The sequence below is a fragment of the Chanos chanos genome, chromosome 5, assembly GCF_902362185.1.
Source record: "Chanos chanos chromosome 5, fChaCha1.1, whole genome shotgun sequence".
NCBI classification, from domain to species: Eukaryota; Metazoa; Chordata; class Actinopteri; order Gonorynchiformes; family Chanidae; genus Chanos; species Chanos chanos.
In genome coordinates, this window is record NC_044499.1 from 634492 (window position 1) to 662003 (window position 27512).

Sequence of the window (27512 nt, forward strand, 5' to 3'; positions counted from 1 at the left end):
TGAACAGGTGAGTGATTTTGAACACAGTCTTCTGTCAGACCAGGCACGGTTTAGTGCACTGCACTGTATTCACTATACAGTCATCAGTGAGTGAGTGAACAGGTGAGTGATTTTGAACACAGTCTTCTGTCAGACCAGGCACGGTTTAGTGCACTGCACTGTATTCACTATACAGTAATCAGTGAGTGATTTTGAACACAGTCTTCTGTCAGACTAGGCACGGTTTAGTGCACTGCTGTCTGGCACTGGTGTAGTTACATCATTGTCTCTTTAGATCTGTGAGGGCTCTACTGGTCAGCACGGTGTAGTCAAAACCCACAGCGTAGGGCAGATTCACTTTAGATCTGTGAGGGCTCTACTGGTCAGCACGGTGTAGTCAAAAGCCACAGCGTAGGGCAGATTCACTTTAGATCTGTGAGGGCTCTACTGGTCAGCACAGTGTAGTCAAAACCCACAGCGTAGGGCAGATTCACTTTAGATCTGTCAGGGCTCTACTGGTCAGCACGGTGTAGTCAAAAGCCACAGCGTAGGGCAGATTCATACTGGTGTACTTTCTATACCGCTTATACCGTCCACTCATAAAAGGAGGGAATTTTATTTCACTAAAGGGATCATTTCTGACAGCCCGCCAGGCAGGGTGTTGTACCATTTTGGTAGCCTGCTGGGAAAACTGGATTGTCCCGGGACATTGGGCTAGTGATTTTGTGAGCCCCTGAGAGTACAAAAACAGAAAGGAATTAAATTTGACCCAGAGCTAGACTGCATGGATAACTGTCTACAAAACATGTACCATACTGTATGTGGTGATGTCAGATCAGAAGCTCCATGCTATATGTGATAATGTTACAACAGCAACTCCAAGAAATGATTAACCACACACATTAGACAGAAGACATATCTGACAGCCGTTAAAGTCACATAGATTATAAAGCACATGACTAGACCTGAGGAAACTCTCCTCCAGAGAGCTTTGTACTGTAGTCTTATTATTAAAGACCTCAGTATTCTCACACTGTTACTGTGTGAGGATCACTGGGAGACATGATCCCAGTATTATATGAAGACTGTGTCATGTTTATACTAGACTGAATATGGTGGCCCGTAAACCCACCACATTCATATAGTGGGTTATAAAATTACATCACAGGGGTGTTTTATGTAAACCGTCAGCTATCGTTGGTCTTGGTGCAGCCGTAGGGGTTTATGATGATGATGATGATGAAGATGGAGTTGGTGTAGATCAATAGGTTAATGGTGACAGTGAGTTTTGTATTTTTGTTGCATAAATCACACACATATACATTCACTGAAATATTTAGCGTTGATTTCTATTGGCTGGTATTTGTGAATAATATTATCTCCTAACCCAAGGACATTGATTCCCACAATGGATACATTTCATAAACACTTATTCTTATCAGTTATTAATTCAACAGATAGAGTCAGAACTTTCAAGAGTATTCGTTACCGAAGTCTCTAAAACCATAAGGCCCACTGTCAGAGACAACATTAGATATGTATTTCATGTCAATATGATTTTAATTCACAAACTCTCTTACTCCTCCAGTTCTGTGAAAGACTCTCCACGTAGCTGAAGTTTCACCCTCTGTTTGCAGGTGAGTTCTGTGTGCATATCCTCTGTGCTCTGGTCAGTGGGTTTAGTGCATCTCGTCCTTCACAGAGAACCAGACACACAGAACACATTATCACTCTGCTCTTCACAAACCTCACATCCATCTACAGCTCTCCATAGAGACAGAGAGAAAAAATAATCACTAAACACTACTGTAATCCTCTATGCACAGAGAGAAATCAGTGCACTTTATTTGGGTGGAATCTCATCTGGCAGTTAAACTGTTAAGTGATCTCTTAATTTATAGCCCACACCGCCCTCTTAGATCACAAAATGCAAACTCTCACTCCTTACCAAGAATATCAATGTGTACAGTAGGTGCCAGGTTCCTCCTACATGGCCCCTAAACAATGGGACAATCTTCCAACCAGTGTTTCTCTCAGTTTAAGTCTAGGCTGAAGACCTACCTTTTCAGCCTAGCATATAGTTAATCGTCTTATCTAAAGTGGTTGAGGCAGAGGGCCGTGGTCCCGGAGTGGTTTTTTGGTGAACTGATGGTTTTTTGGTGAACTGATGGTTTTTTGGTGAACTGATGGTTTTTGGTGAACTGATGGTTTTTTGGTGAACTGATGGTTTTTGGTGAACTGATGGTTTTTTGGTGAACTGATGGTTTTTTGGTGAACTGATGGTTTTTTTGGTAAACTGATGGTTTTTGGTGAACTGATGGTTTTTTGGTGAGCTGATGGTTTTTGGTGAACTGATGGTTTTTGGTGAACTGATGGTTTTTTTGGTGAACTGATGGTTTTTGGTAAACTGATGGTTTTTTTGGTGAACTGATGGTTTTTGGTAAACTGATGGTTTTTTTGGTGAGCTGATGGTTTTTTTGGTGAGCTGATGGTTTTTTTGGTGAACTGATGGTTTTTGGTGAACTGATGGTTTTTTGGTGAACTGATGTTTTTTTTTGGTAAACTGATGGTTTTTTTGGTGAGCTGATGGTTTTTTTGGTGAACTGATGGTTTTTTGGTGAACTGATGGTTTTTGGTGAACTGATGGTTTTTTTGGTGAACTGATGGTTTTTTTGGTGAACTGATGGTTTTTGGTGAACTGATGGTTTTTTGGTGAACTGATGTTTTTTTGGTAAACTGATGGTTTTTTGGTGAACTGATGGTTTTTGGTAAACTGATGGTTTTTGGTGAACTGATGGTTTTTGGTAAACTGATGGTTTTTGGTGAACTGATGGTTTTTGGTGAACTGATGGTTTTTGGTAAACTGATGGTTTTTGGTGAACTGATGGTTTTTGGTAAACTGATGGTTTTTTGGTGAACTGATGGTTTTTTGGTGAACTGATGGTTTTTGGTAAACTGATGGTTTTTGGTGAACTGATGGTTTTTGGTGAACTGATGGTTTTTGGTGAACTGATGGTTTTTTTGGTGAACTGATGGTTTTTGGTGAACTGATGTTTTTTTTGGTGAACTGATGTTTTTTTTGGTGAACTGATGGTTTTTTTGGTGAACTGATGGTTTTTGGTGAACTGATGGTTTTTGGTGAACTGATGGTTTTTGGTAAACTGATGGTTTTTGGTGAACTGATGGTTTTTGGTGAACTGATGGTTTTTGGTAAACTGATGGTTTTTGGTGAACTGATGGTTTTTGGTGAACTGATGGTTTTTGGTGAACTGAGATGCTGATGCTGTCTCTCTGGCCTTGCTCACCGGCCGTTTAGGCTCTGATCACCGTAAAGCTGCTTTACAAATAAACTTCAACTTGAACAATGCAGAGAATATTCACCGAATATGTTTTGACTTGTTGTTTTGACGACAGTTGCTTATTAATGGAGATGCATCACTGGTCATCATAAATATCAGTGTCTAAAGTATAATGGTAATATTAAGGTTACACTTTTCATAGTGTTTCATTGCTCAAAAGATGAGTGTAGTTTATGCACATGTGACTGTGAGTGCTGCCCTCACTCAGGTCAGATACACTGTCATTCTTATTACTGTCACCTGCACTCAGGTCAGATACACTGTCATTCTTATTACTGTCACCTGCGCGAGCAGATAAAAAAAACCCTGGATTGCAGGTGATCTGATTAAGCCTTAATGACATGCATAAGCCACCGGCCAATAGTTAAACTGCTCTAATGAGGTGATTTGTTTTGTATTTGTTAAAGTAATGGTGTCTCTATGTATATGTCTCCTTATTAATGTCTGTATCATTACTATTATCTCTATGTATATGTCTCCTTATTAATGTCTGTATCATTACTATTATCTCTATGTATATGTCTCCTTATTAATGTCTGTATCATTACTATTATCTCTATGTATATGTCTCCTTATTAATGTCTGTATCATTACTATTATCTCTATGTATATGTCTCCTTATTAATGTCTGTATCATTACTATTATCTCTATGTATATGTCTCCTTATTAATGTCTGTATCATTACTATTATCTCTATGTATATGTCTCCTTATTAATGTCTGTATCATTACTATTATCTCTATGTATATGTCTCCTTATTAATGTCTGTAACAATACTATTATCTCTATGTATATGTCTCCTTATTAATGTCAGTATCATTACTATTATCTCTATGTATATGTCTCTATAACTAGGGTGACTAATCCTCCTCATAAGGGATCAGTCAGGTGGGACTGTGTTGAGTCCCATATAGAGAATTATAAACATTTACAGATACAAACCCAGTGAGAGTCAGAGTGCAGTCTGGACGTTTCTCAGAGTGCTGAAGTGACCTGATTCCTTCTTCCAGTAATAAACCATCTCCAAGAAAACCTACTTTAATCCTAAAATCCAGAAAACAGACACATTAATTAGGACTCAGATGCACTCAGACAATAAAATCAGTCACATGACTAAATGCTGAATAGACATCATCAAACATACACTCACACAGCTCATCAGACAGATACAGGTTAATGGACAGGTGTTTGTCTTACCTGATTTTCTGTAGACTGGGGCAGGTCTGGATGAGGGAGATGATCCTGACAGCCCAGCTCTCAGTCAGTCTGTTCACCTCCAGATCCACCTCCTTCAGACCAGGCTCAGAGTGCAGGAAAAAGAGCAGAGAATCAAACTGCTCATCTGACTTTAGGCTCCTGTTGAAAACAATAAATATACAAAGTCAGAGAGTACACTATGAGCAAAATAACTAACACTATATGTATATGTATGCATTCACATAATTTACATTTGTTTTAAGGCTTTTATTTTACAAAATAACTGGATGAATCTCAGACAGATCTGCAATGTGATAGTTCTTTAATTGCTTACATGTCGGTCAGGTCTTTTATTTTGTGAAATAACTGGAGAAAACTGGCCCAGTTGATGTTGGATATCTCTGAGTGTGGACAGGTGAGACGGATTCCTGACACTGATGGTTCAGTCTGTGGGCTGGAGATCTCTGAGGATCTAGATATCCGTTTGCCACCTTGAACGTACAACCTGAAATCCAACCAAGTCCACCCAGTTACATTTACAGAAATTATTTCATGAAATTTCAGACCAAAGACAATACGTTACCTTCAGCATGTTCCAGTATGCATTACAGAATCTATATACACACTATTGTTGTGTTTTATATTAGACTGATGAATGACTTGTTATGCTGTTAACAGTACAGATGTGGCATCATACATCTACAGTTAGGGGGAAAACTCCCCTGATTATACACTCAGTTCATATTTGGAAGTACAGTAGAAATGTCACTTCCAAAGTTTACTTTAAAGAGATTTCTTTGGTGACTTTGTGGGTAGAACGCAAAGTCTTTTTTTCACTCAGGTCAGCGCTAACGAGATTCATTTCAATGAGGCATTGATTTATTTCTGACAATGTGGCTGAAAATAAGTTTGTGATTTTTTATAACTGCACATGGATAACATCAAGAATTAAGGGGAATCAACTTTATTTTTTATATTCTAGCAGGGCTAGCTGGCAGCTTGCTTGAAAAAAAAAGAAAAATCCAGGTGACGTGTGCTGGTGGTTAACTGATGAGAGAAGCTGAAACCTGAGGTGGAGTGGTTAGTAAACTAGGCTGGATATAACCAGGTCTCAGAACAAGTCTGACAGCATTTCAAACAAGTATGACAGCATTTCAAACTTTTGATGGACAACCCTAACAAAGTTAAATGACAACTCTATATGCAAGAATTCACTTGTCACTCAACAACATGAAACATGGCTGAAACAGGTAAGTGTCATAGCAGGCAATACCCTGAATTTATTTTAAACTGTTTCATTTGTTTATTCATTTCGGCTACACATTTTTAATGTTTAAAGTGAAATAAAAATAATTAGGCTATAAGAGCTTGATTTAAACAGAAGTACATGTGTGCTGCCCGTCTCATTATTCCAACAAATCCATGTATGTCGCGGTCTCTTCTTTTCTCATAACAAAATGAGTTTCAAAACTTACAGAGAGCAGACTTCAGAAATTCAGGCAGGAGGGAAAACTAACATGATGTGAGGTAGCCACCAAACAAAACCAGAAAAAGAAACAAGGAAAACCAAGGAGTATTTACACACAGCTAAATGAGGGAAACGAACTGAAAGCAGGAGGAGAGAATGAACTTAACAGGGCTAAACCAACAGAACTCAAAAGAGGAACGAACCAAGAAACCAGGAGGTCATGAAAACTGAGATCGCAATCAATGAAGACACTAAGGTTTATAACAGTGTCCTTCACTTTAAGTCCTTCTGTGACAAGATGAGTGGCAATCCTGAGTCTCTTCTCTTTTTTCCCCAAATAAGATCATTTCAGTTTTGTCCATATGCAGCTGAAGGAAACTTTGAGACATTCAGATGTTAATTTGGTCAATGCATTGACAAAGAGATTCTAGGGGACCGAAGTTGTTGGGTGAGAGGGCAGGGTGGTCGTTAGGTGAGAGAGGTGGGTGGTCGTTAGGTGAGAGGGCAGGGTGGTCGTTAGGTGAGAGGGCAGGGTGGTCGTTAGGTGAGAGGGCAGGGTGGTCGTTAGGTGAGAGAGGTGGGTGGTCGTTAGGTGAGAGGGCAGGGTGGTCGTTAGGTGAGAGGGCTGGGTGGTCGTTAGGTGAGAGGGCTGGGTGGTCGTTAGGTGAGAGGGCTGGGTAAATTTGGGCGTCATCAGCATAGCTATGATAAGAGATCTTATTGTCTTTAATGATTTGTCTAAGCAGGAGCACATAAAGGTTGAATAACAAAGGCCCAAAGATCGACCCCTGGGGGGCACCACAGGTCAAGGATGTTGGTGTTGAGGATTAGTTTCCAATGCCAACAAAGAAGCTCATGTATTGTAAGAATGATCTAAGCCACTTGATAACCCACCCAGTGTTCCAGTATGTGTAGTAATATGTTATGATCAACAGTGTCAAAGGCCGCACTAAGGTCCACTAACACCAGGACTGATGTTTTGCCTGAATCTGTATTAAGGCGTATGTGGTTTAAAACCTTAATGAGAGCTGTTTCAGTGCTGTGAGTAGCATGGAAGCCTGACTGAAAGTCATCAAAATACCCATTTAACGTTAAGAAGGGGGTTAGTTGATTAAAAATTACTTTCAATGATTTGCCAACAAATGGTAGATTGGATATGGGCCAGTAATTGTTCAGTATGGAAGCATCTGGATTATTCTTTTTAAGGAGGGGCTTTATAACAGCTGTTCTCAGGGTCTTAGGGAATGTGACAGGCAGCAGCGATACATTTGCAATTTTAAGCAGGTCTGCTGCTACGAGGTGAAAAACAGATTTGAAAAAGTTGGTAGGTAAAGTATCTGAGCAGCATGTGGAAGAGTTGAGATTCTGTAGTGTTTTTTCCAGAGTTTCACCGTCTATCAAACTAAGTTGTGACGTCAAGTTGAGTTCTCCATTCTTTGTTGCTGGTAATTCCAAATGTTTAGTTGTCAGTAATTGAGATGATATGTTCTGCCTGATTTTATCAGTTTTACCTTTGGAAAAGGACGCAAACCCGTCACACTTATTGACAGAGAGAAGCTCAGATGCCAACTGTGAAAGGGAGTTAATTAACTTCTCGACAGTTGTGAATAGCACACGAATATTGTATATATTTCTACTGATGATGTTAGAGAAAAAAAGACTGTCTTGCTTTGCGTATTTCATCTCTTTATGGATTTCATAGAGGATCTGGAGTTTGTATGTGTGCCATTTTTTTCAGTCTTCCTACACTCTCTTCTCAGGAGTTTAACAGGTAGACTTTGTTTTCATGGTGCTTTCTGTTTGTCGGTGACTGTCTTACCTCTTACTGGAGCAATGTCATCCATAATATTGACCATTTTTGAATGAAAAGTATTCAGCAAATCATCTACAGAGTCTGACAGTTGACTTGAGGTCCTTGAAAGTGGCTGCTCAGAGAGAGCACCTGTGTGATCATTTCTGACTCTTCTTTACAGTCAGAGGTCTGTTCTGAATGTGTGGGGACATAGACACATCAAAGAACATACAGGAATGATCAGATAAGTCCTAGGTGGTTGTAGAGATACTGAGATCCTTTGTGGTGACAAGGAGCCCAGGGTGTGACCAAGAGAGTGAGTTGGTCCCTGTGCATGTTGTGTTAGACTGAAGGGATCAAACAGTGCATTTAGCTCCTTAGCAGAACTGCTCTCTGGATTACCTACATGCAAGTTGAAACCCCCTGATATGACAAGACAATCAAAATCTGTACTATTTACGGAGAAGCGTTCGCTTAGCCCATCAAGAAAAACTTTAGTTGAATGTTTTGGAGGCCTGTAAATAGTTGTTACCAAAATTTGAAGAGAACACTTAACGAGAGCACATAGGCATTCAAATGATATAAAGTCACCAAATGATGACTGTTAGCACTGTCTGAATTGTGTGGCTATTCCCCCTCCTCCTCTGTCTGCTCTAGCAGCACTCGTAAAAGTGACGTTTGGAGGAGCCGATTCAGTGAAATTAGAAAAGTTAATAACTTTAATAACTCTCTGAAAAGTGCTTATTGACCTAGCACCTCTGTGAGTTGTCTGGGAGTCTCTTCGGGGAGTTTCTAAGTCTCTGCGATAGTTAGGCAAGCTGCTAGAGGTAAGACTTCAGGACATGATTTTTCAGGACATGATTTTGCATTAAGATTTCAGGACATGATTTTGCGTTAAGATTTCAGGACATGATTTTTCAGGACATGATTGTCACAATCCTGCAACTCAACTGCTGGAAAGTGAAAGTAAACCAAGTAAATAAAGGACATTCTCTTCTTTTAAACTCTGTTCTAATCCTGTTATCATTCAGATGACAACTAGGGCCAGCACACTATTAAAGAACTCCTCAACCCTCAGACATTAAATCTTCATTATTATTTACTTTGCTTGTTAAACTAAGGTACTAATATATTAATTCAATTAACATTTTTCCCTGCCATAAATGTGGGAAATGAATTATTAATTAATTATTAAAATTCCAAATTTAAGGTACAATTAATTTTGAGACTGTGTACTTAATGAGATTATACTAACAGCCCCCTCAACTAGTGTGACTGAAAATACAGACACGTTTGTAATCCAAGATGAGAGAGTGTTTTATAAAGAGTTCCTTACTTGAAGTCTCCATGTATTACACCCAAACTGAGAGATGAGAAGAGACTGTCATCACCGTTCATCTCCACTCTGTCAATATAAAGCACAGAGTCAACTAAACACAGTCAACAATAAACACAGAGTTAACTTAACACAGTCTGTAATGAACACAGAGTCAGTTAAACCCAGTACTGATTTTTTACCTGATCTCCTGCAGCCCAGGGCAGGTCTGAACGATGGAGATGATCCTGGGCACCCAGTTCTCAGTCAGTCTGATCATCCTCAGAAAAACTCTCCTCAAACCCGGCTGAGACTGCAGGAACAACCTCAGCCCATCAAAGTGGTCACTGGCCTCTGGACAGCTACAGCAAAGAACAATTAACACACGCGCACGCACGCACACACGCACACGCACACGCACACACACACGCGCGCACACACGCACGCACACACACACACACACACACACACGCATACACACACACACGCATACACACACACGCATACACACACACACACACACACGCATACACGCGCACACACGCACGCACACACGCACGCACACACGCACACGCACACACGCACGCACGCACACACGGAGGGAGAGGCACAGACAGAAAGTATTGAAATTCCACTCCAAAAAACAGACAAAATATCTGACAAAAGTGTGTGTGTGTGTGTGTGTGTGTGTGTGTGTAAGTGAGGGAGAAAGAGAGAAGAGGGCAGATCTGTAATGTGATAGTTCTTTAATTGCTTACATGTCTGTCAGGTCTTTTATTTTGTGAAATAACCGGAGAAATCTGGCCCAGTCGATGTTGGATGTCTCTGAGTGTGGACAGGTGAGACTGATTCCTGACACTGATGGTTTGGTCTGTGGGCTGGAGACCTCTGAGGATCCAGACATTCGTCTGCCACCTTCAACATTCATCCTGAAACCCAGTCAGAAACACACAGTGACATTTACACATCTAAAGAACCACTTCATTTAATCTCACAGCATAGACATTACATCATCATCAGCATGTATCTGTGTGCATTAGAGAATGTATACGCACTATGCAGTTATCATGTGTTTAATATTATATTGCAGAATTAATGGTTGTTATTAATAACACAGGTATGACTGAAAATACAGACTTGTTTATAACCCAAAATGACACTGATTCATTCATAAAGAGCTCCTTACTGGAATATTCCAAATGCGACTGACACGCCAAGAGCCGAGCATAGACTCTCACCACTCTCCTCGTTCACTTCAAGGCTGTCAATCAAAGCACAGAGTCAACTAAACACAGTCAGTAATGAACACAGACTCAACTACACACAGCCAGTAATGAACACAGTCAACTAAACATAGTCAGTAATGAACACATACAGAGTCAACTACACACAGCCAGTAATGAACACAGTCAACTAAACACAGCCAGTAATGAACACATACAGAGTCAACTAAACACAGTCAGTAATGAACACAGAGTCAACTAAACACAGCCAGTAATGAACACAGACTCAACTACACACAGCCAGTAATGAACACATACAGAGTCGACTACACACAGCCAGTAATGAACACAGAGTCAACTAAACACAGCCAGTGATGAACACAGAGTTAACTAACACAGTCAGTAATGAACACAGAGTCAACTAAACATAGTCAGTAATGAACACAGAGTCAACTAAACACAGCCAGTAATGAACACAGACTCAACTACACACAGCCAGTAATGAACACAGTCAACTAAACATAGTTAGTAATGAACACAGAGTCAACTACACACAGTCAGTAATGAACACAGAGTCAACTAAACACAGCCAGTAATGAACACAGAGTCAACTAAACACAGTCAGTAATGAACACAGACTCAACTACACACAGTCAGTACTGAACACAGAGTCAAGTAAACACAGTCAGTAATGAACACAGAGTCAACTAAACACAGTCAGTAATGAACACAGACTCAACTACACACAGTCAGTACTGAACACAGAGTCAAGTAAACACAGTCAGTAATGAACACAGAGTCAACTAAACAGCCAGTAATGAACACAGAGTCAAGTGACAGGAGTAAGAACATGTGCGAGTAGGTTTTAGAAGAATGATACTCATCTACAATAGCAGTGGAGAGAAATAAAGAGAAAGGTCATGTTATTTTCATTTGGAAAGAAGAATGGACATTCTCACCTTATAAGCTTCTTAACCTGCTTGTTGTGGATAAATTCTGTGATCATGCCAGCAGTGTTGGTAGTGATGGCCTTCACTGTGAGGTAAACTTTACCCAGAGTCCGCTGTTTGTTGAGAGAACTGAGAACCTGCTCCACACCCTGATCTGACAGGGTACTGTTCTGCACACTGTGGTGGATGAACAAATTTGAAAAAAGTCAACACACACACACACACAGCAATGAAATACACTGAGACAAACACCCAACAGACACACACACACATACACACACACACACCAATGAACTACACTGAGACAAACACCCAACACACACACACACACACACACACAACAATGAACTACACTGAGACAAACACCCAACAGACACACACACACACACACACACTTCAATGAACTACACTGAGACAAACACCCAACACACACACACACACACACACACAACAATGAAATACACCGAGACAAACAACCGACAGACACACACATACACACACACACACACACACACACTAATGAACATACATGGCGTATGTAACTGGTGAAGCACTGACATGGAGACTACAGGTGGTGTACAAACAGATGGTCACTTGTGCTGACCAATGTTTGCATGTAGTGTGTATTTGAGTGTGGAACCACTTGGTTTGTACAGGATGTAAGCGCTGTGCAGTTTAGACCTAAAAGCACATTTGTGGTTGCAGACTTGGCACGTGATGGTCTGACATGTGTGTCCTGAGACAGCACCTTGGCCAGGTCTCTTTTCACATCTCTGTATCGAGTGTTGGATGTTCTGCCCTTCAGAGTTTTTCATTCCCAGTGGAACAGCCAGAGGGGAAGCAGTGGGACTCAAGTGACTGATGACCCGTCTGTGAATTTCTCTGTTCAGAATCAAAGCGCTGATCATAAATGATTCTGACGCAGGAGGACAGCGTGAAACATGTGGACCCTATTTCCAAGCTGTCGGAGGTGATGATGGTGGAAGATGGATTTAGTGCTGGAGATGTTGGTGCACTGTAAGATTTCTGGAGGTGGAGCTCTGTCTTTGCCATGGGATGTGGAGGATTCTCTGGAAGCGTTTGACGGACATGCCCTGTAGGTTTGTCATACAGCATGTTTAAGGTCCGTGTAAGAGGACGGAAGTACTCTCACAAGGACAGGGTACTCCTACTGAGACTCACTCACTTTCAAAGCTGCTCATCCTAATTAGGGTCATGGGGGGTGTCTGTCCCAGCATTCATTGGGTGAAAGGCGGGGAAACAGCCTGGATAGGTTGCCAGTCCATCGCAGTGCAGACACACAGACAAACACCGCTCTGCCCCATGATCTGGGTGTGGCCAGCGAGGATGGGCATGACTGGGACCAGTTCTTGCCAACTGTATTATTTGCTGTCCACTGGTTTTACCCTCTTGAACCACTGTCTACTGGCTTTACTGCTTTGAACCACTGGCCTCTGGTTTTTTGTTCCTTAGAACTGCTGTGCTGTGATGTCAGAGATCAACATTCAGATATACATATATGTGTGAAGTACAACACTGAGTATTCACACTGTAAAATACATTCATAGGCTTGGAAAGCATTTAGTTGAGGGAGTACAACATGGCTCGCTTTCTGTTGAAGAACTTGCCAACTGGACAATTTGCAGTGAGTGAAAGTGGAATGTGCTGATTGTTTGAACATGATTGTATTTTAAGCCACTATCAGTTCCAAAGACCCATGGTTTCCAAATCAAGAGCACTGTGCATCTAAGTTCATGTCCAAACTCTTTCTGCTTTAGGGTTTGAGGCCACAGGGACTTTCCAAGTGAAAGAGCGTGCCAATCAATATCTCTGCCCTGTATTAATCAGACAATACCTACTGGAGTCAATAGAACAATTTGTCTCTGTCATAGATACACTACATTCCTCTAAGTCAGTACCATGCAACAGTCATCATGATGCAGGGAGCAAATTTAAGAGGTTTCTCAAATGCTGAGTGTAATTTCTCTTCTTTTATTCACGTTTGTCACAGTTCCAAAACACTATATCAAATGATGCTATTAACATATCTGTAACGATTTAAGGCCTTTAAGGGTTGGGCCGCTATACATGTCGTAAAGTGCGGTAAACATGATGCTAGCTGTGATCAGGGCTGTATAAACTGTTATTACCTTAGTTCAGTCAGGTCCTTTCCTTCCCCCAGAGCTGAGACAAGAACATCAGCCTCACCATCTGACAGGTCCTCCACCCACAATCTTCAAAATCAACATTTCATTCAGTACTTGAACAAATCAAATCACATATGCACCATCAATAAATAAATTAATAAAAATGTCAGAGTGCTGAATAAGGTCACTATGATAGTTCACATCTGATAAATGTTAATGAGAGTGTCTGTTAAAGTTGGTCTGGTCGGGCGTGAACTCCACAGAACTGGTTTAGAGGTACGTACTGTAACTCTTCACTCCTGCACACTGTAGGCTGAAGAATCTTCAGTTTCTCAGCTTTTAAAGTGCAATATATGAGATTCAGACTCTTGATCTGTGGACAAAACTGCAGGCAGTACTGTAGCACCCAACAGTCTGTCCTCCTCAGGGGAATACCAGAAAGATCAATCCTCTCCCAGCTCTCCATAGCTTTCCTCACAAAGTCCTCTTCATGGAGCTCATAGAGACAATGGAGAATGAATACCCAGAGGAAGCCATCCCGTGGCCCGGAGCGTTTTTTAACAGACTCAAGCACCCATTCCTTAAGCTGTGCCTTTACGGAGGGAGAGATGGAGAGACGCTGGGTTTTCCTGAGAGAACTGCTCACTTTCTCACTGGACAGGCCACAGAGAAACTGAATCACTGGCAGAAGGAACAGTTTGTCTTCGGGTTGAAACAGCTCTTTGACCGCCTTCTCGGACTGCTCTTCACTCAGCAAGACATAGTAAAGAGCAGTGAAGAACTCCTGAAAACTGAGGTGCATGAAACTGAACATCTCCTCTAGGAAGATTTCTCTCTTAAAGAGAAATTTACACAGGAATGGAATGTTAGCAGGCTGTGGGACTGCCTCATGCACACTTTCTTCATCAAACAGGACTTGCTGTTCCACCATCCCTCTCTCTGCCAGCTGGCCCAGACTCCTCAGCAGGCTGGGGACAGACTGACTCAAACCTGGGTAGTGGTGCTCCAGCAGAGTGGACACAAAGCCAACATATATGGATGTGGTTGTATCCAAATCGTCTATTGCGCTTCTGCCATCTTTGTGTCTCTCCCTGAGAACTGTGCAGATGATCCAGCAGATCACAGGGATGAAGCAGGCAGTGAAGAGGGTTTCATTCGCTTTCACAAGCTCATATGGCTGTGTCTGTAAGAGCTGATCATCTTTAAAGAACCTCTGGAAGTACTCCTTCACCCCCCTCTCAGAGAAGCCCATAATCTCTGTGAAACGCAGGGGTTCTTCAAGCAGTTTGCTCAGCCTGTCCGTAGCTGTAGACCTGGTGGTGACCAGCAGGAAGGACTCAGGCAGCAGGAACCCACTCAGCAGGGCTGTCACCGTGGACTCAGGTGAGGCTGGAGTTTGGATATCAGTGGGCAGAGACAGGTTGGACATGTTGTCTTGTGAGAGTCTGAGTTCATCAAAGCCATCTATGAGGAAGAGAACTCTCTCTGGTGAGTGCTGTAATATCTGCGAGATTTGAGCTGAGGTTAGTGTCTGTCTGTACCTCAGTAGATCCACCAGACTCTTCTCCCCAGAAATTTGGTTAATCTCTTTACACTTCAGGTGAAAAACTGAATCAAAATTCTCTGCATAGAGTTTATCAGATGCCCAGTCCAACATGATTTTCTGCACGGTGAAGGATTTGCCATTTCCAGAGTTTCCCTGGAGAATAACTGTTTTAGGAATGTGTCCATGTTTATCTGGATTGAAAAATTGCTCCACAGTGATGCTGCTGTATCTCTCATTGTCTCTGGCACTGAAAAATCTCTCTCCTGTAAAACAGATCTCTCGCTCTCTTTCATCCTGTTCTCTATGTTTCTGAATGATTAGCAGCTCAGTGTAGCGATCACCTAGCAGCACGTGTTCCCCAGCGCGGGAGTTGTACTCTGTCACATAGGCATACTTAGTCCTGATCCAGGCCTTGGCCCTCAGGACCACCGAGCTATGAACTACAAAAGAGAGTTTATCATAATCATTAAAATCATATTGTTAAGACAAATTCAGGCTCAGATACTTCAGCAATACATCTCGGTGAACCGATGTTTGTAAAATACAGCAAGTCGAAAAGTCTGATGAAGAATTCTAAGACTTCAAGAAGAAAAACTGGCATGTGGATGTAATAAACAAATATAGAGTTAAAAATAGAGTCAAATTAGTCTGGTGTAGAGAACTAGCTAAGCTACCAAAGATAAACTTTTTAAGCTTTGCAGCCAATCACTCTGGGATTGCCGTTCAAACCTCCAAAAAGTTTGAGATGATGGTAATCTGTATCTGTAAAATTATTGTGGATATGAATGAAACAGAGACAGAACTTACCAGGGCCCTGGACGGCTGGGTTTTCAGTGTTGGTAGTCACTATAAAAATATAACAGTCGTAGTTTAGGGTGACTTCAGGACCTTTAGTCTGAACAGAATGGGGGTTTTCTGCCCTGGTTTCTATAAGGTTCCAAATATGTACCTCTGTCTGCATACTGGAGGATTTGAACTTTGACCAAAGTATCAGGAATTTTTGTGAGCAATCCTTCCTACCCATTCCCTCTGTAAAGAAATGATTCTCGTTTACATCATAGGCCAAACAGTGTCCATATAAGCGACATAGAGGTCAGACCTAATTAGGCGTATCTAAAAGAAGTGTTTCCATTTTCTAGAATACAGCTCAAGTAAGATGAGATGTCTACACTGTTTAGTGCTATCAAGAAATCACCGTAAAATATGTGCAAGAACACTGTGGCTGAAATGAATAATTTCTTCTGAGTAAATTAGCTGACACAGGCCAGCTCAAATCTTATTTCTGATGCTGATTTTTTTTCTTGTTATTATCACATATATCTCTTGTTTTTAATTTTCAATGTTTAATTACCAGTGTTGGGTAAGTTACTCAAAAAAAAAATAGTTATGTTACAAATTAATTCTTTAAATTGTAATGGGATTACTTTACTTGTTACTCCTTTTGAAAAGTAATTACACTACTCAGTACTTTACTTTTGAGTTACTCTCTAAAACTACAAATTCCCTAAGTTGCCACCTAAAAATACAAGGACAAACATCATAGTTCTTTCATTACTTTATTTTTAATGCTACAGTGTTGCGTCATGTTTAAGAACACCCCTTAGCTGCTCTAAAATAACTGTAAAGCCTGGGGTCATTCATGAGTTCACATTTTTGACCAGAGTCAAAAAATAGAAACACACGAGCTTAGCCATCTAACGATAACTATTGTGTAGCTAAATTAATCGGGATGTTGGCATTTAACTTCAGTGGTTAACTACTGGTAATTTCTCAGGTAGCTAGTAATACATTTTTGTATCATCATCAGTATTTAAGTGATTAACAGTAATATTAAGCTCTCCGTATTATTGTCCTGGTTGGCTACACCATATTTTTGGGTTTTCTCAAATGCAGCAGACCTTGCTAGCTAGCTAACTAACCAGTTGTCAGTCTTGTCCCATTTAACGGGAGCTACTGTCAAGGACCCAGTCTCTCCTTAGTGACAGTGGTAAGTCATAGATACTGAGTAGGGGTGTCCCCGACTAAGAATTTCCATAGTCGAATCAAACTCGTTGCTTATTCTCCATATTCTCATTTGCAACATTTTTCCCACACCTAACAAAAGAGCTGAAACACCCAATTAAACAAATTGTCTTGTTGACTTGGCATGTGAATTTATTTTATGGATAATAAATATATACTATCTGTGTTATAAGTTAAATTGGAGTATTCAGCCCAAAAACATTGTTTTGAAAAGGTGTGTAACGTAGTAAAGGACATTTTAATAATCCAGTAACTGTAATGTGATTACTGAAATTTGAACTGTAATGCTTTACTCCGTTATAGAGGACAGTAATATAATTATAGTAACATGTTACTTTGTAACTCGTTCCCCCAACACTTTTAATTACAATTTACATTTGTTTATCAAGGTTGTGTGAACTAGCCAGTAGATACACAACGTTAATGCTAAGGCTGCACGATTTGGTCAACAAATCACACTGCCATTTTTTTGACACACGCTGAGATTTGTCTGTCAATGCAATAAATATTTAAGTTAAAACTTTACATTATTATTCAGTTATCAAAGTCAAAGCACATCACACTAAAAAAAAGAATCTTGTGAAATTAAAAAAACAAAAAAACAAAAACAAACAAATTAACCCAATAAATTACGGAATGGTACAAACTGTGAGTAACTTCTCAAGAAAAGACTTTCTCAAACAGCGTAGGGCTTAAAAAAGCACCTGCAGTTTCTGTGATGTTTGGGATATAAGGGATCTTTTCCGACAAGGTGTGACAGTAAAGGAAAATAACGAAAACTTCTCAACGTGAAGTGTACTGGACTTTTCTTCACCTCCGTTTTTTAGATCTTTGTTGTTTGATGTACAAATACTCCCATTAAAGATTAGAAGTGGATGCTTTGAATATGTTTTGCACATTCATAATTGAAAGTTTTAATATAAAAGCAGCAAACTCATGCTGTGTTGTTGTGATAACTGTCTAGTCTAGTCTAATGAGCAGTTTGTCAAAATATAGCTAAATTTTATGTTCTCCAATCAAATTAACATTGATGTGAAAAACGATTTGTTCATTTTATTTAGATGATATATCATCATAGGAAACCATTGTTACTGTTACTTATTGCTGTTTATGTGGCATATATTAATGCATCACTAGTAATATTAATATATCAGAATCGCATCATTATTAATATTTAAGAAGCAGTCATTCATTGAGGATGGCAATTGAACTTTTGACCTGCTCATGGTTTGAGGCTTCCTGATGTATTATTTTAACAGATACCTGCCAGCCAATCAGAAATGAGTACTTTCATATATTTATGCCATTCTAGGTCAATATTCCATTGATCTACAATTAGCTATGACAAAGATTATCGCTGTGACAGTAATTAAGTATGTACCTAGGTTACTGTCCATGATAGCAAACATATTGTGTGACTATTTGAACTGCAGTCAAATTTCAAACTGAATTTCAATACTTTGTAAAGCATTGTGTGTGAGTGAAAGCCTCTTGTGATAGGACCTAACTTAATAACCATGTTGTTATGAGGATGGTAAACGTTTATTTCATTGACTTCTCAGTTCAAAACTTAAAATGAGAACTTTGAAAAAGAAAAGCCTTCACTGTTTTTGCAAGTGGCCATGATATAGGTGCCAAGTGGTTCATTGCTTTTGCGTTGTGTGTTTAAATCTTTTAACACACACGTCCTCATGGATTATCCATTACTTGGTTAAACCCCAGCTTTTCACAGTTTGATAATAACACGTGGCCATACTGGGATTTTGAATTTAATTCCAATAATCGTGTAGCCCTTGTTAATGTTGAGTTTAACAAACATATTCTTTCTCAATGCCACTTTCAATGTATTTGTTATTAAGCTTAAGATGTTACATGAAGATAAACAGTATTTTCAAGAGCCAGATTTATGTATCAGGCTCTTACAAAATGACACATTTGGTTTTTTTCATTGAAATACTGATAGTGTTTTGGGTTTTGTATCATGTTAAGTTAAGTTTCAGTGATAGCACACACACACTGTGAACAGTGAATTTGTCCTCTGCATTTAACCCATCCAACACACCAGTAGTGAACACACACCAGACGCAGGAGCAGTGGGCAGCCTCCTTGGTGAGCGCCCGGGGAGCATTGGGGTTAAGTGCCTTGCTCAAGGGCACACAGCCGAACCGGCAACCCTCCAGTCACAAGCCCAGTTCTCTACCCTTTAGACCACGGCTGCCCAATCATGTGATTACACTCTTACTACAGCCATTGTATGGTTGTATCCATGATTAAGTCAAGTGTAATATTTAAGTAGTTTTATCACCTCTGCCTGTAAAATGTTGTAATGAGAAGGCCAAAACTTTGTAATGAGAAGGCCAACACTGACATCCCATTAACATCCCATAACATCTTCTGTCAGCTCAAAAAACACAGTACTTACCGTAGACATTACTTAATATTGTGAGATTGCCAGAAACCGTTGTGTGTGCGACAACTGGTGCTATGGTATGACCTCCAGTCTGAGCTGACACACTGACGCTCAAACCTTCAGCAGAGTGACAACCAACACTCTGCTCCTCTGGAGGAGAGAGAGAGGAAAGAGGAGACAGAAATAGAAATGAACAAATAGATGATACACTCAGAAAGTATTTTGAAACAGAGCAGGAAAGCTTGTTATATAAACCTAAACTCCTGATTAAGTCACATGTCACAGTTACTGGATCTGTAACAAACAGGGGTCAGTACAGTCACTGGGTCTGTAACAAACAGGGGTCAGTACAGTCACTGGGTCTGTAACAAACAGGGCTTAGTACAGTCACTGGGTCTGTAACAAACAGGGGTTAGTACAGTCACTGGGTCTGTAACGAACAGGGGTCAGTACAGTCACTGGGTCTGTAACAAACAGGGGTCAGTACAGTCACTGGGTCTGTAACAAACAGGGGTCAGTGCAGTCACTGGGTCTGTAACAAACAGGGGTCAGTACAGTCACTGGGTCTGTAACAAACAGGGGTTAGTACAGTCACTGGGTCTGTAACGAACAGGGGTCAGTACAGTCACTGGGTCTGTAACAAACAGGGGTTAGTACAGGCACTGGGTCTGTAACAAACAGGGCTTAGTACAGTCACTGGGTCTGTAACAAACAGGGGTTAGTACAGTCACTGGGTCTGTAACAAACAGGGGTCAGTACAGTCACTGGGTCTGTAACGAACAGGGGTCAGTACAGTCACTGGGTCTGTAACGAACAGGGGTTAGTACAGTCACTGGGTCTGTAACAAACAGGGGTCAGTGCAGTCACTGGGTCTGTAACAAACAGGGGTTAGTACAGTCACTGGGTCTGTAACGAACAGGGGTCAGTACAGTCACTGGGTCTGTAACAACCAGGGGTTAGTACAGTCACTGGGTCTGTAACAAACAGGGGTCAGTGCAGTCACTGGGTCTGTAACGAACAGGGGTCAGTACAGTCACTGGGTCTGTAACAAACAGGGGTCAGTGCAGTCACTGGGTCTGTAACGAACAGGGGTTAGTACAGGCACTGGGTCTGTAACAAACAGGGGTTAGTACAGTCACTGGGTCTGTAACAAACAGGGGTTAGTACAGGCACTGGGTCTGTAACAAACAGGGGTTAGTACAGTCACTGGGTCTGTAACAAACAGGGGTTAGTACAGTCACTGGGTCTGTAACAAACAGGGGTTAGTACAGTCACTGGGTCTGTAACAAACAGAGGTCAGTACAGTCACTGGGTCTGTAACAAACAGGGGTCAGTGCAGTCACTGGGTCTGTAACGAACAGGGGTTAGTACAGGCACTGGGTCTGTAACAAACAGGGGTTAGTACAGTCACTGGGTCTGTAACAAACAGGGGTTAGTACAGGCACTGGGTCTGTAACAAACAGGGGTTAGTACAGTCACTGGGTCTGTAACAAACAGGGGTTAGTACAGGCACTGGGTCTGTAACAAACAGGGGTTAGTACAGGCACTGACTCGGGCAATAACTGTATCTATTTCTGACTCGGTCACCTTAGTCCATTTTCTCAGTGTCATTTAAAAGAGGTGTTCTCATACTTTCTGTAGCTAAAACAAAGTATGCTTAGAAAGTACAATGTTCATTAACATTAACTGTTATCTTTATTGTAGGGAGAAAAGAGCAGATATCTCCATAGTATTGCTATAATCTACAGTGGGCCTCTCACTCTGTCTGATGAGCCAGACTCTACTGACAGGTGTTTCAGTCTGACAGGCTACCAGTGCAGAATGTCCTGTTTTCTCATGTCTTTATTCTTCTCCCACTGGTGTGTGTGTGCGTCACGTGACAGATACGGAAGTTCCCCCCACAGGAAAATGTCACACTTACGGCTGTTCTGCTCCATCTGATGCAACTTTCACTGTCATTTCTCAATCTGAAAGAAAACCAGAGACTTTCACTCACTCACCTGCTCCTAGAGTGTACAAAACAAACGTCTAGTCACTGTCTGCATTTGAAACTGGTTTGGCAAGTTCTGAATCTATTAACATTCCACGATGACACAAAGATAAAGACAGAAAAGAGCCATCCAGGACATGAAATACACACACAAACTAAACTACCTCTCTCTCTCTCTGTTAAATATGAAACAACTGTAGCTTTAGCACTCATATTTTATTATCACACTGTTTGTTGGCTGGTAAGGTGTAAAACACTCTTGGTTGGGAAGAAATGACTTGTGGCAGAATATCCACTGCTCATGTAATCTCAGTGTGGAGTGTCTTGGTTTACCCCTCCCTCATTAAGCATTACACCCCTTTGCTGCCAAAACAGACGCTCTCATTTGGTTACACTGAGATACTCTGTTTTAATTTTAAATATTTACACCTCAAAACAAAACTTTAGATTTGTGCTCTTACCGCACTCTGCTGTGAAAAGGCTCATTCTGTCATAACCCACACTGAGAGCCTTGCCTTCTGTGTGTCAGTGCAGTCACTTTCGTTATTAACAACAGAGATCACATGAGTGCTTAAAATGAACACTTCTGACAATCTTCAGTTAAACTTGTTAAACCTATTCATTCGCAGGTTTAAGTGAACCGATAACTTTATGCTGTGTTAAAAGGTACATAGTCAAATCATGTCTGAAGCTGGTTAATTGTCTGAGGTTTACTAGTGTCTTCTAAGTCTGTACTTTTCCTTCAGCACTGGTTTAGTTTTGCATACATCTGTGCATCATTACTATAAGCTGCAAACTACACTGAGTCTCCTACACTCCCTTACACACACCCAGCATAACTGTCGAAATACAACCCCTAAGCAAATCATACACTAATGAGAACCTAGAACTTCACACTGCAGGGTTTTTTACTGTTTCCATAAAACACCATGAAATAGCTTAGTTATAACAAAATATAATAATAGTGACACAAAAAATAAATAAAGGTAGCTTATGATTGATTCTATTTTTCAGAAGTAATAGTTTTTAAACCATCACAGGTTTTCACCACTGACGTTCATGCCTGTCACTTGATGAAAGAGTCAAACACAGCCATGGCTCACAATCGGGCTGCTTCATTCGCGAGGCAATCCTCCGCCTATCCGCGGTAATCTCCCATTCAGTCACTGCGATTCCCTTATCGACTGTGCGTGAGTAAGAAAAAGACGGGGATGTTGACCAGGTTCGCTGTGCGTAAGTAAGAAAAAGACGGGGATGTTGACCAGGTTCGTCCGTTTGGCTCACAGGTCGAGTTAAAATATCCTTCCTGAAAAATCACTTGAGTAACAGTAAAATAGCCACTCACTAACACTTTGCAAAAACGGTTGTCAGTTTAACTCTCCTCAGAATACTTTTTTTAACTGCCCGATTTCCCCCGAAGTACGAAAGTCCGGAAGTTTGGTCCGTAATATGCATTTGCAGTTGATTTTGTGCGCTGCCCGATTTTGCCGGAAGTACAAAAGTCTGGCCTGGCTCATTTTACATTTTTACATAAACATTTTACGGCACAGAGAACACATAGTTTTCACTATACTTTGTTAAAGTATAGTTAACCTATACTTTTTGAGTTAAAGAGTGTTAACCTATACTTTTTGTAATGTTACTGAAGTACTGTGCTTTTGAAAAGATTCTCGGTAGGCTAAGCATAACATTCACAGTTTGAGTAATCCCTTTATGCTTCTGTGTATGTTTTTGCTCTAAACCTAGCAGTTTATTAGCATAGTTCACTTGAGGTTTGAAAACCACCAAATTATTTTTGTTTTGCTTATGTAGCGCTCTCAAAACTTTACAGACTCCTTTTCACACTTTAAGGTTTAATTTTTAAGATAATTATTGTTAATATATTCAGTATTTTTACTAAGCCATCATATTTCCAGAATTTTATAGTTTACTAGTATTCTAGTAAACTTTATACTTAGTTGATAGTAGTAGTTCTTAACAGAAATGTGGCTATATTAGTTCTTAATATAAATATTGTTAATATAAGTATGGTTATTTAATTCTTAATATAAATAAAGTTGTCAATTTGTCATGTTATAACTGTCATTCTTACATTACAATATATATGTGCTGGAAGTGAATGAAGTGTTTTGCATTTTTAATTAAACATAAAGGACATATGTAATGTGAAACCGTTTGGGTTTTCTGAAATCAGGACATAATTACTAACGTTGATTATGCATACACCCTCACAGAATTTGGTTCAACCACTCCCGTAAGATTTTTGCTGTCTTGCTTTCTCAGTGATGTAAAAAACCCACAGAACAGAGTTCATGATGTTTAAAATTCCCTCATATTAGTCATCTAACGTCTGTTGTGACAGAAATATGATGTAATGTCGTAAAAACGTTATGCAAATCGGGTAGAGTTGTAAACTATTCTTGCTGTGCATGTGTATTGCCGACTGGACTTCCGGACTTTCCTATCTCTGGCAAAATCGGGTTAGGGTTAGGGTTAGGGTTAGGGTCAGGGTCAGGGTTAGGGTCAGGGTCAGGGTCAGGGTTAGGGTCAGGGTCAGGGTCAGGGTCAGGGTTAGGGTCAGGGTCAGGGTCAGGGTCAGGGTTAGGGTCAGGGTCAGGGTCAGGGTCAGGGTTAGGGTTACAGTTACAGAAAATCGGGCAGTTACAGCCAGACGCAGGCTGAGGCTGCCATACACTGTCCTCTCGCCTGTTCTGTCGGTTGCTGCTAATATATTTTCCTTGAAAGTATGTTTTTTTCTTGTAAAATAACGACTTTATTCTCGTTAAATAGCAATTTTTTCTCGTTAAATAACAACTTTATTCTCGTTAAATAATGACTCATTTTCTCGTTAAGTAACCTTCTTCTCATAATATTATGACTTTATTTCTCAGTCACGGCTTTATTCTCGTTAAATAATTGTACCTCAATCCAAGTCCGGACTGCCTGGGGTTTTGTATGCGCGTGTGTGTGTGTGTCACTGTTTCTTATCAGTGCTACACATGAGGGTTTTTTTCCTTCTTGACAGACAGCTGCTGTCCATGGTTCTGTGTTTGTCTCCTGCAGAATGATTGGCCTGAACAACACTGTAACAGCTTTAGCCCCACCCATTAAAGAAGTGGCTCCACCCAAAAGAAGTGACACAAGAAAAGGTGAAACCTTTTTAAAATCACACGCTTTCTCTTTCCTTCTTTAACCTGTGTGTTCTAGGTCTTATTTTCCCACTGAAACCCTACTGTGGTAGAAATCTGTCTTTTAAGAGTGTCCTGACTTTGAACATTACGTTACAGACACGTGAGCTGAGACGTATCACTAAGTCTAAATTTGTGTAGTTAAGTCCACCTCTGATGAGTTGGATGTTGGTGCTTTGAGTGACTGACTGGGTAGGAAAGAGACAGGAGGCCAGTTCAAGTTGTGGAAAGTGTTTTCTGCATTTTTAAGTTTATAAACAGCTATAAACAATTTTTTATAAATAAGGCCCAGAGCCTGGAAGGCACACCAAACATTCAGAAAATGTACAACAGCACCACCTGCAGTTGACTTGTCGACAGTATTGGATTCTTCCAAGTCGGTGTAAAACAAATTATCTTATTATCATTATCTTATATTATTCAGACAAATAAGTCAAAAAAATGATTAGTCTAGTGTTAGTATAGAGACCTTTAACAGTGCATATACAAACATCCTGAACGAGAAGCATAAACACAAACAACTTTATCAGTGCATATACAAACATCCTGAAAGAGAAGCATAAACACAAACAACTTTATCAGTTCATAGACATACTCCACACCAAACAAATGACCTGAATAACCAGCGTTAAAGAGGGATGTGGCCTGGACAGAGCTCCGTCACGTTGGCCAAACCTGAATGTATTTGGAGAGGTTCTCCACCACTAACACCAGCAAGCAGTTAAATCGTGTGGCGTGACGCTGTCTGCCAGAGGGAAGGTTTTACCTCCTGGATATTAACATGGAAAGTGCTCCGTCACGTTGGCCAAACCTGAATGTATTTGGAGAGGTTCTCCACCACTAACACCAGCAAGCAGTTAAATCGTGTGGCGTGATGCTGTCTGACAGAGGGAAGGTTTTACCTCCTGGATATTAACATGGAAAATGCTCCGTTACGTTGGCCAAACCTGAATGTACTGGGAGAGGTTCTCCACCACTAACACCAGCAAGCAGTTAAATTGTGTGGATTAGGTCTCAGGGCGTGACGCTGTCTGCCAGAGGGAAGGTTTTACCTCCTGGATCTTCATCTGGCTGGTTGAGTAACCCTTCAGATCGAGGCGTCTAATGCAGTTAACATCCTTTACTGATGGTGGAATGGGCAGTGCTACCAGTGGTCTGCAATAAACAGGATTTACAGACAAAGACACAAAGTACAGGATTTAGTAAAATAATGCCATTACTATAATCTACATAGGGATAATACCAAATAATATCAATTAAACATTCTTATATGGTGTAACATTATGAACCTTTAGTGACTCAGTTCTATCCTACCACAACTGAAACAGCAACCTGAAGTCGCTAGCAAGACTTAGAACGCCATTTCCACCAACGTAATTTCAGATTATTAATCTTGAAGTACTGATTACAGCTGAAACAAAAGAAGAGATATATGTTTTACGTATATGATTCACCAACCGGGCAGACATTCACGCACGTTAACACAGTGTTGAGCATCCAACATCCACAGAGGAAACAGGGAAAAGGAAATGAACCGACAACATGTGCCTCTCAGTGAGTGGGCGGGGTTTCCTAGTTGGGTGTACAGGGGGCTGTATCCTGGCAACTACCTAACAACAGTGACAGCCTCGTTTTCATTGGTCGGACTCTGGCACACTCTGGCTTTGTCTTCTGTGAAGGTTGGTGTGAAAACATCACTGTCAGGCAGCTCATGATCTGAAGACCCCGTCTCTGAGGACCCACTGACACACTGTGTCTCTGGACACTGAAGTTCACATTCTGAGGACTTTATGGAGAGTGGCTGGTTTCTTTATTTAGTCTTTATTCATTGTGTTTTTAAATGATATTTTAATAACTAACACTCTGCTTTCCACCCTCCTGGCTTTCAGAGAGACTCAACCTTTTGTTGGTCAGTCTTCCCACTGTGACCACTAAGGCCTTTCACTGGTGACGTCTTAAGTTAACTGACTAGCCACATTGTGGATGCTGTTAAAATACTCACCGCAGGTCAGGGCCCTGAGGAGAAGGGCAGGTTAAGGGTGTGTCTAACAGGACAGAGGTGTGTCATCTGAAACAGAAGTGTGGGGAGTGTGGTCTGAAGCCTGTGGCAGAGAGAGTGGCCATGACAGAGAGTCTGTAGGACACGCTGGGGACACGTTCACTGGCCAGGTGAGTGACAGGTCCTTCTCTGCTTCTCACACGAGCAGTGGTCATTGACATTTACTCACTCTCTCACTCATTGTCTAAGCTGCTTATCCTAATTAAGGTCGCGGGGGCTTCTGGAGCCTATCCCAGTGTTCATTGGGTGAAGGGAGGGGAAACACCCTGGACAGGTCGCCAGTTCATCACAGGGCAGACACACAGACAAACACCTTCACCCACTCATTCACACCTAGGGACAATTTAGTGTCTCTAATTCGCCTGACCTGCATGTCTTTGGACTGTGGGAGGAAACCAGAGCTCCCAGAGGAAACAGACATCAATGACATTTAGAATCAAGCAAATAAACCCTTATAATAAATGAATAAAAACAATTAGAAATAAAGTCTGAATTTCAGAATGTAGGTACGTAAAGATGGTTGATTGACTGAATCTGGCGGATTGATTTGTTTATTTAGTCTTTATTCTATCAGTTCATAATTTTGTTATTTACACACAGACATGTACTAAATGATTTCATTTCCATATGTATTTATTTATGTAAAGCTGTGTCATTTTCAGCTCTCTTTTTGTTTCTTTCTTCTTTTTTCTTTTTGTTCTTTTTTTCTTTTTATTTCTTTATTTTGTGTTTTGACCCTCCAGATCCTCCCTGTTAACTCTTTATTAACTCTTACTGAGGACGATGGCGGTTCCACACACAGCCCTGATCTGGTTAAAATAATCCCATTATAACACCGTTATAATCCCATTATAACATCGTTTGGG

The 27512-nt window shown here is 40.7% G+C and overlaps 1 protein-coding gene across 1 annotated transcript; it reads right to left on the reverse strand.

The window, feature by feature from the left end:
- Positions 1 to 1555: 1555 nt before the first annotated feature.
- On the reverse strand, positions 1556 to 26827 carry LOC115811210 (NACHT, LRR and PYD domains-containing protein 3-like). Its single transcript, XM_030773321.1, has 13 exons — positions 26816 to 26827; positions 26198 to 26352; positions 25640 to 25742; positions 15785 to 15872; positions 13716 to 15417; positions 13435 to 13518; positions 11294 to 11461; positions 9903 to 10040; positions 9315 to 9473; positions 9133 to 9201; positions 4871 to 5041; positions 4537 to 4695; positions 1556 to 1673 (listed from the first exon to the last, which is right to left on the reverse strand). Exons 1-13 carry the CDS (start codon positions 26825 to 26827, stop codon positions 1556 to 1558), a joined length of 3126 nt encoding a protein of 1041 aa, XP_030629181.1.
- Positions 26828 to 27512: the final 685 nt, after the last annotated feature.